Source organism: Pinus tabuliformis, chromosome 6, assembly GCF_031772625.1.
Source record: "Pinus tabuliformis cultivar Carrire ecotype Pingquan chromosome 6, CPIR1, whole genome shotgun sequence".
In the NCBI taxonomy this organism is placed as follows: domain Eukaryota; kingdom Viridiplantae; phylum Streptophyta; class Pinopsida; order Pinales; family Pinaceae; genus Pinus; species Pinus tabuliformis.
Window position 1 is genome coordinate 795,157,377 of NC_142292.1, and position 17,817 is coordinate 795,175,193.

Consider the following 17,817-nt stretch of genomic DNA (forward strand, 5'->3'; position numbering starts at 1 on the left):
CTTCCATGGTTGTTGAAAGTGCACATCTGCACTTATCAAAGGTCTCAGAGCCATTTGGCTATTGGAAGGGACATGCAACCATCCCTCCTGTATAAAATGCTACCATCTAAAGCAATATGGTCACAAGCAGCCATAACCTCATGACACTGAACGCCACTGATCACAGTAGGCTAAGAGGCCTTCGGAAAAGGTTACAGATTAACATAGTGAAGAGAGGATATCATCCTCGGCATCAACAGGATGCCATGTAAATTACAAAATGGCTTGTAGCCAGTATATGTATACAGGCCCTATCAAACAGGCATCTTCAATGTAACTATTACAAATTAACACATGAGGATCTTATGTTATATACTATCATGGTTTAGTCTCGATCTTTACAACCCTTTTTAATGCCTTCATGGCTTTTTTGTGTGTATTATTCATTCTGTCATATCAGAGATATATTCTTGTGTTTATACAAACACCATTTCAACCAAAAGTATAAGGTGATCATGTTTATTATATAGGACATTGCACATTATACCATTTAGAATCATATGAACTTGATGTAATCATAAGCCTTGCTCTACGACACTAGCTTCAGCTAGAAATGCACACGCATTCATTTCATTAGGAACACCATTTCAACCCAAAAATGCAATACTCGTTCATAGCACATATAAACACCATTTCAATTCCAGAAATGTAAGCACATGATTATTGGCAATGTGAATACAAAAAACACTTACCTTGAAATGTTTGGGCAACTAAGTCTGGGACTATGACTCTCCACCCAACCGTACAGAGTTGTAGCAAAGACACGGTTACAGTTGTCACCCCCGAGCCAAATTCCAGAGACTGAGGGTTCCTGCTTGGGATTAAACACAAACTTCCAGCTGAAACAGAGATGTCCCTCTTCCTCATTATTGATCGGCTTTGTCCATATCATGGTGCACCAAGTCACGATACATGTTTCCTTTCACTGCCACCGAGTCCTACTATGTGTTACCACATACACTCAGAGGTTAGTGCACAAAACAAATTAACACATATGTCAGTTGTCATCTTACCATGTCAGGCCAAGTATGTAATCTTGCAAATGTCTCACATCCTTAAGAACATCATCAACCACGTATCATACAACAAGGCACCAGTTATCACATGCGTAAGCTTGTTTTCCAAATTTAGCAATGCATATGTATTAACGCCATTCATAATCATCATCATGCCAAAGCAAAAATTAGAGTTCAATCTTTGACCCATACAACACTATTTGATATCATCCTCTCCTTTGAGGCCACACTACTATTTTAATAAACTTTTGAACACGAAGAATTCAACCCTCTTATCAAGGTCAACAGCAACCATGGCATCTGCAACGTCAAAGGGTCAGTTAGAAAAAATACCATCTTCTCTTAACATTTATCATACATATAACTATCATATTCACACAGAAGCATTATAGGACCTACACGCAACTCAAGTTAACACATTTCGTAACATTGTCCCAATCAACATGCACTATGCTCCTGCAACTAGTCAGTAACTAACCATGATCTCCGTTGCTATAACAAATACCTGCAACCAAGTATTATCAAACACTTAGCTCCCTAAAAGTTGTGCAACATCATACCTCTAACCTCTTCAGGCACTACATCATATAAGAACCATTGGATGTTCCCATCCAATTGTCATATATATATATAAGGTAAATAGTCATATGTCTCGAAAATCTAGGACCTAATGTGTGTATTTTAAATCCCAAATTAACGTTTAAAAATCAGAATTCATATGCACATATATATATAGATAGATAGATATATACTGGCTCGTTTACAATCATGCCTTTACAGGTGCGGAGGAATCTATCTTCCTCATGGACACCTGCCATCTTATAGTCAACAATTATCATATTCACGAATACATCTTGGGTTTACATGCAATCACATATCCATCCATCATAATGCCACACCAAGCATTCACTTGCACAAGTAAGCAACCAACATAAGTAGACAATCATCAAGCACATCACTCTCTAGCAAGCTATAGATCCTGCATCTACAAGGTCTACACCAAACCCCTACCTTTGAGTTCATTTGGTTCGAGTATGACAAGAAAGGATTAACCATCGGGGTCTTTGCCATATGCCAACTAGGGCATGAAACTCTCGCACCCCAATTAGCTAGAAAACACATAGATACAAAATTTCATAAATATACATAATGCAAGTAATCACAAGAAGTTTTCGCATTGTTCCTTGCATCATATTAAAAGTCACATACATATTCTCCCAAGAATGCAAAGGCTCACCATATGACCAACAGTTATGCTACACTAAAGCAATCATACACTCAACCATGCCACATAACTAGAGCACCACGTAAATGCATCAATCATGTCTTATAGGAATTAAAACTCATTCCTAACTATTATCATCCTCATTCTTTAACCAAACAAGGAATTAACAATAAGAGCAAGTGGTTACAAGGAAAAACATGGCAACCAACACATGGAAACAACCCTCCTGATGCTAGCCAGCAATCACATGCATTGCCAAGGCATTTATCACAATAACATGCCAAACATCATTGCAGTTAATATGCAATTTCAATCAACACCCTGAGCAAGATACCATCCTAGTCACATCAAGGCCTTTGAGCTCCATCCCAAAACCAAGGATCTGTGTATTATTACCATACAAGCGATAAAGCAAATTTAAACGGCTTTTAACACCTAAACATTAACTTAGCTAATTTACTAAAGACCATTATGAAACACCTTTTTGGGAACTTTGTTGCTACTTGCCCATGATAGAGCCCATCTAGTCCAAGTGTTGAAACCTAGATGCTCTTATAACACCTGTAATAACCTTACCCCACCCCACCCTAGTGGGATGTGTTGTTGCTGCTAATCCAACTGCTCTTATATTGTGAGAAGAATGGAATTAAAAACATTAATATTATTATTATTTCTTCCTTTTTGTCCTTTATTCATTTTAATTATCAATCCTCATTCTAGGTTTTGGATTAGTCCTCTTTGATCCTCAATTCTTCCAAAGAGTCTCCCAAACTTGATGTATATATATATATATATATTTGCTTATATAGTGGTTGGAGGACATATGTCAATGCTTATATAGTGGTTGGTGGGCATATGTCAAGCATAATAAATGTCGTGCATCTCCAATCGTCATGTCTCACCGTTCATTAATCCCCTCGAGACAATGAGAAATTGCCACACAAGCCCGCAACACAGTGGCACTCGTTGTAGACTTCCATGGTTGTTGAAAGTGCACGGTTGCACTTATCAAAGGTCTCAAAGGCATTTGGCTATTAGAAGGGATGAGCAACCAACCCTTCTCGATAAAATGCCACCAGTTAAAGCAATATGGCCACAAGCGACCATATCCTCACGGCAATGAAGCCACTGATCAGAGTAGGCTAAGAGGCCTTTCGGACAGGTTACACGTTAACATAGTTAAGAAAGGATATAATCCTCAACATCAACATGATGCCATGTAAATTACAAAACGGCTTGTAGTTGGTATATGTATATAGACCCCGTCAAACAAGCATCTTCAATGTAACCATACTCATTAACACATCAAAATCTTATGTTATATATTGTCATGGTTCAGTCCCAATCTTTATAGAAATTTTTAATGCCTTAAAGGTTTTACTGCGTGTACTATTCATTCTGTCATATCAGAGATATATTCTTGTGTTTATACACACAACATTTCAGCCATAAGTATAACGTGATCCTGTTTATTATATAGGACATTGCACATTATACCATTTAAAATCATATGAACCTAATGTAATCATAAGCCTTGCTATGTGACACAAGCTTAGGTTAGAAATGTAGATGCATTCATTTCATTATGAGCACCATTTCAACCCATAAATGCATTACTCGTTCATAGCACATATAAACACCATTTCAATTCCCGCAATGTAAGTACATGATTATTAGCATTGTGAATACAGAAAACAATAATCTTGAAATTTTTGGGCAACTGAGCCTAGGACTATGACTCACCACCCAACCGTAGACAATTGCAGCCAAGACTCACTTGCAAATGTCACCCCCGAGCCAGATTCTAGAGACTTAGCGGTCCTACTTGGGATTAAACACCAAATGCCAGCTGAAACAAGGACTCCAGAGGATCTCCTTCCTCAATCCCACCAACTAACTACTACAACATTCCTTAGCACAAGGAATCTAGAGGTTCACCACCTTTCCCACGAAAGAGCACAAAGGATTCACCCCCTTTTGAGGGAGTCCAAAATCCACTGCAAAACAAGGAGATAAGCCACGGAAACTCCAAGAGCGGCTTCCACTGATGTTGTCGCAAGAGATGGTCTCTTCCCAAGTTGTCCAACGTTCCAAAGATCATTATTTCAACCCATATCCACCGAGGAACCTAATCTTTCCTGCATGAATCAGTGTTCCCCGAGTCAATGCTCTTCTATTTTGCCTGTTTTGTATCCTAAATGGATGAATGTTTGAATCCTCCATGCGCTCCCCTCCACCTCCCGCAATGTTCGACTGAATTCATGAGGTTCATCGTAAGGAACCATAATAATTTAAACCATACCTTATTAGCAGTTTATTCCTGTAGTGAACTTGAAATTTTGCTTTAATTCCTACCACAACAAAACCAAGTCAGCTAATGAACCAAACCATCATATATCGGAATATGGTATTTTGATTTGTAATTTAAATTTTAAAGGCTCAAAAATCAATCAAATTCTAATACTTATCTTAATTTGCCCCTTGCTTCCTTCTTAAACCACGTAGACACACCAGATGAGTTAAGATCCTAGCAAGCACCCAATGCCTTCTCTTCTATTTGCCACGTACACACACAAGATCAATTCCCATCCTGGCAAGCACTCAGTGCCTTCTCTTCTCTTTGCCACATACACACACCAAATGGATTGCCATCCTAGCAAGCACCTAGTGCCTTCTCTTCTCTTCGACTACCACAGACATTAGATCGATCACCATCCTGGGAAGCACCCAATGGTGGATATCTTAATTGTCTCCTTGCTTCCTTCTTGGACCATGTACACACACTAGATGGGTTGAGATCCCGACAAGCACCCAATGCCTTCTGTTCTATTTGCCACGTACACACCGAATCAGTTCCAATCCTGGCAAGCACCCAGTGCCTTCTCTTCTCTTTTCCACGTGTACACACCAGATGGATTTGCATCTTGGCAAGCACTTAATGCCTTCTCTTCTCTTCTCTTTGACTACCACAGACACTGGATCGGTTGCCATCCTAGCAAGCACCCAGTGGTGGGTATATGGGATATAATTAAGCCTAATCACTACCTTGTGAACATGGGCACTACCAACAAGGTAGTCACTAACAATCCGGGTAGTCTTCTGTCTACAGGAATTATGGCGTATCCCACACCTTCGTGAGCCCAGGCAGTCCCATACCTGCATGCCCAATACATTACACAACATATGCACATATACACAATGTACCACAACACATACACGTACACGACACAACACAAGAGATGTACATGAACAACACAACACATACACATGTACAACACAACAGATGCACATGTACAACCAAACACATAGACAACACGAATAACACGGTACGACATGTGCACAACAGTGTTTTCAAATCCAGAGACCACATTGTCTCCATCCACAGACACCGGGCAAAATTAACTCTAGTGTCCTTTCCACATGTTGCAGATCATACTGCTTTGTTCTGTTGATATCTTCTTCCCAATCTGCGGTATTTTCCTATTCATGACATAGCATCGTCACAATTCATGAATCATATTCACATGTTAAAATAATAGATCATCCAGGGCCATCATTTCCCCCTTGATCTTCTATTAACCAGGTACTTGTCATGCCATTCACATTTCCATTGAACAAGTTTAACCAGTGCCTTTTACACAAGGGCCCCTAACAAAACTCTGTCAGACAAAATGGCATGTTCATATTGCATACAACAATTGGCATGATCATGGACATATCACAGATTTATATGTATATCGAGTCAAGGTCAAGAAACTTCCCTTTTGCCATTCTCAAGGCTATCATACCGTTGCCCATTATTTCCCATGATCCCAACCAGTCTTCCAAGTGGATTATTAGCCCCACAACACCACCTTCAGTGACAGTTAGGTCCAATCCTTCGACCGAGGATTCTGGTTGCAAGTTAATACACTCGTCGGATTCCTCACAAAACAGGGAATCTCATTGGATGACCTTATTATGCCATCCCAAACTTGCCATTCATACATTCATCAATTTTTTTATAGGCATAATTAAGGCGTAATAAATCATCCTTCCACGAGAATGATTATTGACAATAACCTATCAAACACAATGCCATTGCATATACTCATTTAATCATCGACAAATATAACAGATATTCACACAATATCGGACAAAATCAAGGTTAGGAAACCTCTTCTGCTCATGGAACGAACACACTCATTTAAAACAGTAGTTTCCAAATCTGTTTTTGTCCCCCTGAGCTCAACATTCCTGGCACTTCTAGCCATCACACAAGTGCACATATGTATACATATACACATGCATATTCATAAACCAAACCAATTCAAGGCTTCTACACAAGTCTAGCAACAACCTTGAAGCCTCATATTCCCCAAAGTTCCCAGGGAATTCATATATATGTATGTGTCAAGGAACTGGAGGGAGTGACCCCTTCTCGGTGTTTTGTATTGTTGATTCGTGTCCCTATGGCTCGTAGGAGCTATTGTCTTATTTCTTCTTCTTCTTGTGGGAACAATCCTTTTTCATATGATCTTCCTCGCAGCACCAACAAAAGAATATACCCTTCTCCTTTTTAGCCTTACGATGCCTCTTCCTGCTATTATCATTCCTCCTTTTTGAGGTTTTTGTTACCCACCACTTCGTGGGTGATATACGTAGAAGAAATTTTTCTCCTTGATGAACCTCAGTCGGCAGTCAGCAACCCCTTGCACACACCTACTAGCTCATTGTGTCATTTCTCTGCCACCTGATCCATCCCTGTGCTCCCTTACCCACCTATATTGATCGTATGCTTGAAGGTGGGCCGTCCAAATCTAAAGGTATGTCTTGGCATTTGGTAATTGAGTATTGGGTTTACTTATCATGGATGCTTCTGGGTATGGATTGATGGGGGGATTTGGTGGAAAGGGTGGACTTAGTTTGTGCTCCTGTCCCCTTGATCTCTTTTGGATGTTACCCTTGGATCTTAGTCTCGTGGGATCTCCATTATTGATCATTTGGTTCAAAGTCGATGCTTGTAGGGTGAAGCAAGCATTTGTTAAGGCAATTTCATTCACTCAAGCGACTCCCATGTCATTCAGGACCCAGCAACATGTTGACAGCATATATTCCCGCCTTAGATATGACAGGGACCCCAAGATATCCTTCATCGAAATCCATGAAGAATATGCCAATGTTCGATGGGGATCCACTTTCCGCAGCCAACCACGTGGTAAGGTTCATAAGGTACCTATCAAAGCAAAATATAACTCAACCATGTGACCAAATGGAATTGTTTTTCCTATCCATTGCCCCAAGTACTGATTGGCTTGAGTCATGTAAACCTAAAAGCATTCCTTCTCTTCCAATGTTGACTACCCAATTCTTGATGCACAAAGGGCCGAGTTTTCAATCTCATGAAGACATATCCCAAATGTTAGATATGGCCCTTCGAGAGGAGGAAATTATTGAATATGGTTTTATGTTTGAGGAGGTGCCTCTTATTGATGCATATTTTAATGGTGGTGCCAAAGGAGAGATTCATGAATTGGATAGCAAGTCCTCCCTATCTAACGAGGAAGATCTCAACCCCGAGAACCCTCAGACATTGCAAGAATGGATGATGGAATATGAAAAGTCTTGCAGGAAACTTATGGCCACATATAACTCCCAAGAGATTTTCTCCCACTATTTTGAGCAATCAAAAAGGCTTCGTAACACGAAGAGTGAATATAAAGAGAGTCCTATCGATGACCTTCTTCTTGAGGTGTTTTATCAAAATCATGTAGTAAATACCTTGGAGATCATTCTTTGGGAGCGAATGAAGGAGGAGAAGTCCTCCCTATCTAAAAAAAAGAATAAATGGAATCCTAACCAACACCAAATATATAGTGAAGAATTGGAGGATTCTAAGGAAAATCATGATAATCGAATAAACAAAGAATCTGCAAGTGACTTTTGGGTTGTCGATGATTATAGAAATAAAGACCCCATCGTTTCTCAAATCCATAAGAATGAGCTCAGGGAAGAAGAGAATGCTCTGCCCCTTCTAAATAACAATGTTGGCCCTTATGAAGCCCTTCCTAGTGATTGGAAAGGTCTCTTCTTTACGTTCCAAGATGATTCAATCAAAGAAGAGCCTTCCAAAATTGTGCAAAATTTTGATGACTCTAATATAGAAAAAATTGAGGAAGATGCTTCCTTGGGCCATGCCACTAATGAAGGGTTTTTCTTCATGTTTGAGCATTCCTCCCCTTGTCATGCCCCTGCCCTGGAAATAGATGTTTGTGATGATCTTCATATCCCTAGTCTCGATGAAGGGCTGCTTTCCCCAATGAAGAACCACGAATCATGGTTTTTCCCCAAAAACAATGACAAGTCCACTTCCTGTTTTCCCAATGACAAAAATAACATCATCGTAAATGTGCTTGAGACATTCAATCCTTCTTACCTAGAGGATGATGGGTCTGAGATAGCTCTCCATCAAAGAATCATGTACTTGATCATTGACATTTCTATCCCCTAGTAAGATGACCAAATTCAATCTTCTCAGATGATGTCTTTCCCTTCTTCTAAGGTTCCTTTCTATGCAATGTTCGACTGAATTCCTGTTCCCATAGATGAAAGTATGACTGGGTCAACATTGTTGCACACTCTCCTACCTTCATTAATTCCTGCCCTTTTTTCCTTGCAAGTCTCTCTCTAGTCACATGGGTCTGCATACTTCCCTGCAGCCCAATTTAAATCAAAAGACCAGTTTTTCTAACTAGCCTTAACCAGCCTTTAATCGTTATCAACAACGATCTAGATTTTCCTCATAAGGAAACCTTTACATCCCAAGCAAGTAACCTCCTCAGCTTTGGAATTCGTGTCCCTTTTGACTCTACCCATTTTAATTATATTTATCTTTCAAAATATTTACATTGCATTTTCATAAGGAACTCGAGTTGGGTTGTCACAAACTCTTCCCCCTTGAGGGAACACAATCCTCGGTATTCTTTTGCTCTTATGCAATATCGAAAACAAAATAGAACACACTGTTTTATGGCGCTTTATATGTACAGTTCCACATAGTACTTACAATGTTTCATGCATTTGCTTCAACTAGCAAATGAAAGTATAATCAAAATTCAGCCATTTTCCATGGAAATCTTTGGATACTTTAAGCATGTCCAGACCATCCCGATCAAGCACCCACAGCCTTCTCCTCTTCTCTTCAACTACCACACACACTGGATTGGTTGCCATCTCGGCAAGCATCCAATGGTGGGCATATGGGATATAATTAAGTCCAATCGCTATCTTGCGAACATGGGCACTACCAACAAGGTAGTCACTACCAATCTAGGTTGTCTTTTGTCGACAGGAATTCATGTGTATCCCACACCTTCATGAGCCTAGGCAGTCCCATACCTGCCCGTCAGACAGCTCACAACACTAGGGCCCAGGGAATCCACTACCTGTCTGCCCAAAACATTACACAACATATGCACATATACACAACGTACCACAACATATACACATAACCATGACACAACACAACAGATGCATATGTGCAACACAAAACATACACATGTACAACACAACACATACATACGTACAACACAATAGATGCACATGTACAACACAACAATTACACAACACACATAACACGATATGATAAGTGCACCACAGTGTTGTCAAATCCAGAGACCACGTTGTCCCCATCCACAGACATCAAGAAACAATGCCTCTAGTGTCGTTTCCACATACAATGTACCACAACACATACACATAACCATGACACAACACAACAGATGCATATGCGCAACACAAATAATACACATGTACAACACAACACATACATACATACAACACAATAGATGCACATGTACAACACAACACACATAACATGGTATGATAAGTGTGCACAACAGTTTGTCAAATCCAGAGACCACGTTGTCTCCATCCACAGACACCAGGCAACAATGCCTCTATTGTCTTTTCCATATGTTGCAGATCATATTGATTTGTTCTGCTGATATCTTCTTCCGATGTACTCTGTAGTATTTCATGTTCATGACATAGCATTGCCATAATTCATGAATCATATTCAAATGTTAAAATAATAGATCAGTCAGGGCCATCCTTGCCCCGTTGATTCTTTATTAACCAGAAACCTGTCATGCCATTCACATCTGCATTGAACAAGTTTAACCAAACCCTCTTCTACAAGAAGGGCCCTTGACAAAACTCTGTCAAACAATACAGAGTGTTCATATTGCATACAACAATTGGCATGATCTTGGACATATCATAGATTTATATGTATATCGATTCAAGGTCAGGAGACTTCCCTTTTGCCGTTCTCATGGCTATCATACCACCGTGCATTATTTCCCACGATCCCAACCAGTCTTCCAAGTGGTTTGCCAACCCCAAGGCACCAACTTCAATGACAATTAGGTTCAATCCTTTGACTAAGGAATCTGGTTGGAACTTAATATACTCATTGGATTCCTCGCAAAATAGGGAATCTCATGGAACGACCTTATTATGCCATCCCAAAATTCATACATTCATCAAATTCCTTTTATAAGCATAATTAATTCATAACCAATCATCCTTCCATGAATGATTCTTGAAAATAACCTGTCAAACACAATGGCATTGCATATACTCATTTAATCATCAAAATAATATAACAGATATTCACACAAAATCAAGGTTAGGAAACGTCTTGTGCTTATACAACGAACACACTCATTTGAACAATAGTTTCCAAATCAGTTTTTGTCCCCATGAGTTCAACATTCCTGGCACTTCTAGCCATCACACAAGTGCACTTCTGTATTGTTGATTCGTGTCCCTGTGTCTTCTTCATTCTTCTTCTTGCAGGCATAGTCCTTTTTCAAATGCTCTTCCACGCAACTAGAGCTAGAGAATATCCCCTTCTCCTTTTCATCCTTACTAGGCCTCTTCCTGCTATTACCAAAAGGACTTTTTGAGGGTTCAGCTTGGTATTTCATTTCTCGCAACCGCTTTTACAACTCATCATTCCACTTAGCCACTTCTTGTTGTTTCCTGGTCAGTTTTCTGAGTTATCCTCTACAAATATTTAGCTCATCTTCCAAGTCTTATAGCTTAACCTCCAAATTCCCGAAAATTATTTTCCCTTGGAGGGATGTCCCTCTTCCTCGTTCTTGATGGGATTGGTCCATATCCTGCTACACCAAGCCACGATATGCATGTTTCCTTTCAGTGCCACAGAGTCCTACTATATGCTGCCACATACAATAAGATGTTAGTGCACAAAATAAATTAACAACACATATGCTAGTTGTCATCATACCATGTCAGCCCAAGTATATAATCCTGCAGCTATCACACATCCTTAAGATCATCATTAACCACGTATCATAGACCAAGGCACTAGTTATCACATGCTTAAGCTTGTTTTCCAAATTCAGCGATGCATATGTATTAACGTTATTCATAATTGTCATCATGCCAAACCAAAAATTAGAGTTCAATCTTTGACTCATACTAAAAACACTATTTAATATCAACCCCTCCTGTAAGGCCACAATACTCATTTAATCAACTTTTGAACACAAGAAGAATCCGGCCCTCTTATCAAGGTCAACAGCAGCCATGCAACCTACAACTTCAAAGGGTCGGTTAGAAAAAATCTCATGTTATCTTCACATTTATTATACTTATAATTGTATTTCACACAGATGCATTATAGGAACAGCGTGCAATTCAAGTTAACACAATTCATAACACCGTCCCAGTGAGCATGCACTCTACTCCTGTAACTAGTCACTAACTAACCATGATCTTTGTTGCTATGACAAATACCTGCAATCACTTGGGTACTTAAAAGTTGCACAACATCATACCTCTAATCTCTTGAGGCACTATATCATATACAGGCCACTGGATGTTCCAATCCAATTAGTACACACACACACACACATATATATAAAAGCTCAATAGTAGCAACCATAGGATCATGTAAGCAATCACATGCACACATATCTCAAATTAAACGTTAGTCACATGTCTCAAAATGTAGGACCTAATGTGCGCATTTTACATCCCAGCATAATTTGTGTTTGCAATCATGCCTTTACAGGTACGCAGGAATCAATCTTGTGCATGAACTCTTGTCATCTTATAATCAACAATTATCATATTCACGCATCTCCAGTCGACAGGTCCCACTGTGCACTAACCCCCCAGGTGAATGAAAACTTCCCACACAAGCCTGCACCAACAATCCCCACCAGCGCCATCCAATACGACGATCGCGAAGAGGGCAGAGTAATCGACGGTTAGTAGGTGAATTGCGACGAGTCATTGTCCTCGACCATTAATGGGGGGGTACCCCAGCACAATCACGATTCCAGTTGTGGGTTCCAACACCCCCATCCGATGGTCCACAGCCACTCTGCCCATCCGACAGCTCACGTTAATTGCACCAACCCCCACCTTTTTTCGCTGACATCACTGAGGGGGTGTCGCAGACCACTACTGTCGTCAGATCTCTATTGACCTCTGTTGTCTGATTGAGGTTGGGCCCTAGCTAATAAAATGGTTGTCAGCCCTCGCATTTGCCATTAGGGCGCAACTTACGTCATCCCGCCAAACATTTATGCTGGTATTTCACTTCCGGGAAGGCCCAACGGGCTAAGTTGTCTTACGACCAACCCCGCACCAGTCCTGTTGCAGCAAAGGAGATGTGGAAGCCACTTTGTCCCGGCCCACGACATCCCACATTTCGTTGCAAATTTCCCTGTTTTAACATGCGGGACATTATTTTTTACAACTCTAGGGATGAGTTGTCCCACAGGATTCTCTCCCAGCCAATGGGACTACACTCTTCCTCCGAGTTGTAAGCCTAGCTGGGCCAGTGCCAGTTCTCCCTACCAAGCCTTCGCTGCACTAAATTAGAACTTTCGGGGTGAGATCTCCGGGCCACATCATCCCGCTATCACCGAATCGCGATAAGGGAAAATCTCGGCACCCAATCTATGGTTACCACGTCTAGGTCTTTTATCAGACCGATGGCATAATCTCACCCAAATAACTTATAAACTAAGGCCTGCCTGACCTCACCACAACGCGCTACATGCATTACTTAGCCCTTCGAGTATGGATTCATCCATGACTAGGTTGTGGTGGTTCTACAACTAGCTGGATTTGCGCCAGCATTCTGCCATGGCAACCATCACTCCCTAAGCATTCATGGTGCTATCCTCCTGAGCTTACAATAGAACTGTTTTTCTCGATTCCGCAGGAGTTGCAAAATACGAAAAGGGCTTAAGGAGATGAACACTACTCGATGATCGGAGGCCAAGGTACACCCCAAGGCTTGCAATGCCTTGACTGACAATGCGATGGCAATCGTCGAAGACTTCCATGGTTGCTGAAAGTGCATCGCTGCACTTGTCAAAGGTCCCAGAGGCGTTTGGCTATTGGAATGGACACGCAACCATCCCTCCTTAATAAAATGCTACCAGTGAAAGCAATATGAACACAAGTGGCCATATCCTCGCGACACTGAAGCACTGATCATAGCAGGCTAAGAGGCCTTTGGAAAAGGTTACATTAACATAGTTAAGAGAGGATATTATCCTCGAGATCAACGTGATGCCATGTAAATTACAAAATGGCTTGTAGCCAATATATGTATACAGACCCTGTCAAACAGGCGTCTTCGATGTAACTATTACTTATTAACATATGAGGATCTTATGTTATATACTGTCATGGTTTAACCCCGATCTTTACAGACCTTTTCAATGCCTTCAAGGCTTTACTGTGTGTATTATTCATTCTATCATATCAGAGATATATTCTTGCGTTATACACACATCATTTCAATTAGAAGTATAACATGATTTTGTTTATTATATAGGACATTGCACATTATAGCATTTAAAATCATATGAACCTGATGTAATCATAAGCCTTGCTCTACGACACAAGATTAGCTTAGAAATGCACACGCATTCATTTCATTATGAATACCATTTCAACAAAGAAATGCAATACTCATTCATAGCACACATAAACACCATTTCAATTCCAGAAATGTAAGCACGTGATTATTGGCAATGCGAATACAAAAAACACTTATCTTGAAATGTTTGGGCAACTGGGTCTGGGACTATGACTCTCCACCCAACCATAAACAGTTGCAACCAAGACTCACTTGCAATTGTCATCCCCGATCTAGATTCCAGAGACTGAGGGGTCCTGCTTGGGATTAGACACCAACTACCAGCTGGAACAGGGACTCCAAAGGATCTCTTCCTTAATCCCACTAGCTAACTAATACATCATTCCTTAGCACAAGGAATCTAGAGGTTCAACACTTCTCTCACGAACGAGCACAAAGGATTCACCCCCTTTCCAGGGAGTTCAGAATCCACTACAAGACAAGGAAATAAGTGAGGGAAACTTCAGAAGCGGCTTCTAGAGATGTTGTCTCTTGGGATGGTCCCTTCCAAAGTTGTCTGGGATTCCAGAGATCACTATCTCAACCCACAACCATCTGGGAACCTCAAAGCAATTCTCCTTCACTTATCTTCAGCGTTTCTCTATGTTGAGTAATGCTCCAATGGAAACAAAATCTTGCCTGAAGGAATTCGTGTTCCCCGAGTGAATGCTCTTCTCTCTTGCCTGCTCTTATCTTGAATGAATGTATGTCTGAATCCTCCTCCATGCCCCCCCTGTTCGACTAAATTTGTGTTCCCATAGATGAAAGTATGAATGGGTGAACATTGTTGCACAGTCTCCTAGCTTCATTAATTCATGTCCTTTTTGCCTTTAAATTCTCTCTTTGATCAAAGGGGCTTGCGTACTCCCTTGCAATCCAATTTAATTCAGAAGACCAGTTTTTCTGTAACCAGTGCCCCTTCTGGTAGCACTATAGTGTCAATAGAGTACTAACCTGAGGAGTGCGCACCTGCAACTCCTATTACTCCCATTCCACTCACTATACCCCATTCATCATTTCTCCCACTTGGATCCACATTTCCATAATGGATTTACATAGGGCCAACCTCCCTATGCCCTTGCCCCCACCTTGGGTCAGGCCTAGAATGATGCCCCAGAGGCTGAAGCAGCTAAAAGAAAAAGAAAAAAGCATAATTGGCCACATTTAATAGGAAATTGTATCACAAATGTAAAATATGGCCAGGACAAAATAATTAGAACGTCGGCAAAAGCCAATACATGAATTCTACCCCAATCCATGGTCATCACCCCGGTTCCATAGGCCCTAGATGAGCCTCCTTTATCATTCAGGAACCTGTTAGTGTCAGTCTTTCCAGCCTTCCTCCAGTGATCAAATGTGCTCTTACAAAGTGATTTTGAAGTGTCAAGGTCAAATTTTGTCATTTCAGTGAGTCTTCAAGCAAAATTTGGTCACTAGGCATTAGGTCTAGGGTTTGCCCAAATGTCAGTCCATGTCATCATTCAGCTGAGCCTATCATCATTCAGAGGGTTGTCATTATCATGTCAGTGTCTAATGAGTCATTTTACACCTTGTTCATGCTTCATGTTGCGCCCAGGCAAGGTCATTTCCCTCTCCTAGGGTTTTGAAGCCAATTTCTCTTGGATGGTCAAATCACCGGCAAAACTTGTTTCCTGATGTTCATACACCTTCCCCTATCCTTAATGTACCTTATCAAACACTTCCCAACACTCAGATCCCCCAAAATCCTCTTTTTTGCACAAACCCTAGTTTCTAGCTACAACCTGACAATTTTCTAGGTTTGGCCTGTGTTTTGTCCTTTTCGACCCCTTCCCCTCACTCAATCTCTGAGATTCCACTTTCCCCTGCTTCCTAACATCCCTCCCCACTCCCAAAAATTTCCCCAAGAATTTAGAAGCCCTCTATCCCCTTCATTTCGCTCCATTTCGACAAAATCCCTTGTTTCACACATCGGGACAAGTTTCACTCAAAAGTTGTTTCTGAGCAATCAAAGATGAATTTTGCAAAACTGCGAGAGGTTTTTGTCCACAACATGCCAAGGAAGAAAAACCTCTTTCACTTTTTACACAGGTGTCATGGTTTGAGAGAAATGTCAAAAATACCGGCGAGAACGAAGGTGCTCCAAGGACGGTTGGCCAAAGCACAAAAACGAAGGAAAACGCCCGATCCACTCCAAATTTTGGCCAAAGCCTCTTTGACTGAGCATGGTACTTGATTGGGGACTCCCAGCCCAAATTTCAAGAAATTTGGAGAAAATTTTGTCATTTGTGAATTTTTTGTGCCAATTACAGGTTTTTCCCAAGCACTGGTCTCACCCCGGGTGAGACCAGTTTGAAGGGCTGCTCAGAATTTTGCAAACGTGGCATTTTTGGAAAGGGCATTCAAAAATAAAAATTACCAATACTTGGGAGAAGCCTGATTTTGAGTTTTGATCCTCCAAAAGCTCAAAATACACCTAAAAAATGACTTTCTGCCCACTTTTTGAGTTGCAGAAAGTGACCTTGGGAGAAATGGTTTTTGAGGGGTCAAATCAACACCAAATTCAGAAATTCCACTTGGGATGGAAAGTAGACAGGCCAAGCTTTCCAATGAGCCATTTTGCACCTGATTTGGATCAGTGGAACCCACTCAAAAAACAGTTGTAAAGGGGCGCGACCAGAACTTCCAGGGGCGCGACCAAAACTTCCAGATTTGCCAGAATTCACATTTTTGGTCAAAAAACACTGTTTTGACTATGGTTGACTATTATTACTTGTAGATGATGGATAAATGTAATATTTTCATGGCACTTTGATAGATTTTATCTCTCTTTACCCTTCTAGAAGTTTCCATGATGTAAAAAGTGAAAAATTAATGCATGGATGAGTTAGCTAAGTAATAGAGGCAAGTTGTTTGGCTGCCTATTTTCTAGTTCTTAGTTTAGAATTAGTTCAAACTGCTCCTAGGAAGCTGATCTCGACCCCTAGAGGTGGGGAAAGGAGTTAGATGGTCTAGATGGTCTATATTATGCTCTCTCCTTCTCATTTTCATGGTTGGACTCTTGTGTAAGGAAGCTTTATTGTATATTGTGCATCTATTTCTGCAATTGAAGGCAAGGAAAGCCAGGGTTTTACAGACATCTTTGAGGATTCTTGTGGATTTGATTGTTGATGGTGTGTTCTCTACATGTTCTTGTAAGTTTGTTTATGTGTTTCACATCTCTCTTATGCTTCTAAATTGGACAGATGAAGTGGTAAAGTTTGAACTAATGTTTTGACATGCTCAGCTTTTTAGTTTGTTCAATTTTAATGTTTTCTACTGTCTAGAGAGGATTCGAATTGTGTGTTTGCCCTCTTTAGCTTCTCCTCTATCATCTCTGATCATCCATCTCAGATTAAGGCATCAGCACTCATTCCTACCTTGCCCCTTAGATCCCCCTGTGAAAACTGTGCTCAATCCCCGCACCTTGAATTGCACTTCCACCAATTGCCACCAAAAACCCCAAAAATCATTAAATCAACCCCCTTATCAATTTACTAGCCTAAAATCTTTATTATTAATTGGTCAGCCTAATCATATTGAAAGATCTATCGAATCTGACCCGA

The 17,817-nt window shown here is 40.6% G+C and overlaps 1 protein-coding gene across 1 annotated transcript in view; it reads right to left on the bottom strand.

The window, feature by feature from the left end:
* Window positions 1-545: 545 nt before the first annotated feature.
* Window positions 546-17,817, bottom strand: part of LOC149261197 (uncharacterized) — a 125,757-nt gene continuing 108,485 nt past the window's right edge. The window contains exon 4 of the mRNA XM_089421867.1: window positions 546-977. Within this exon, the coding sequence (XP_089277993.1) occupies window positions 906-977 (72 nt within the window). The 3' untranslated portion in view covers window positions 546-905. The remainder of the gene's footprint in view (window positions 978-17,817) is intronic.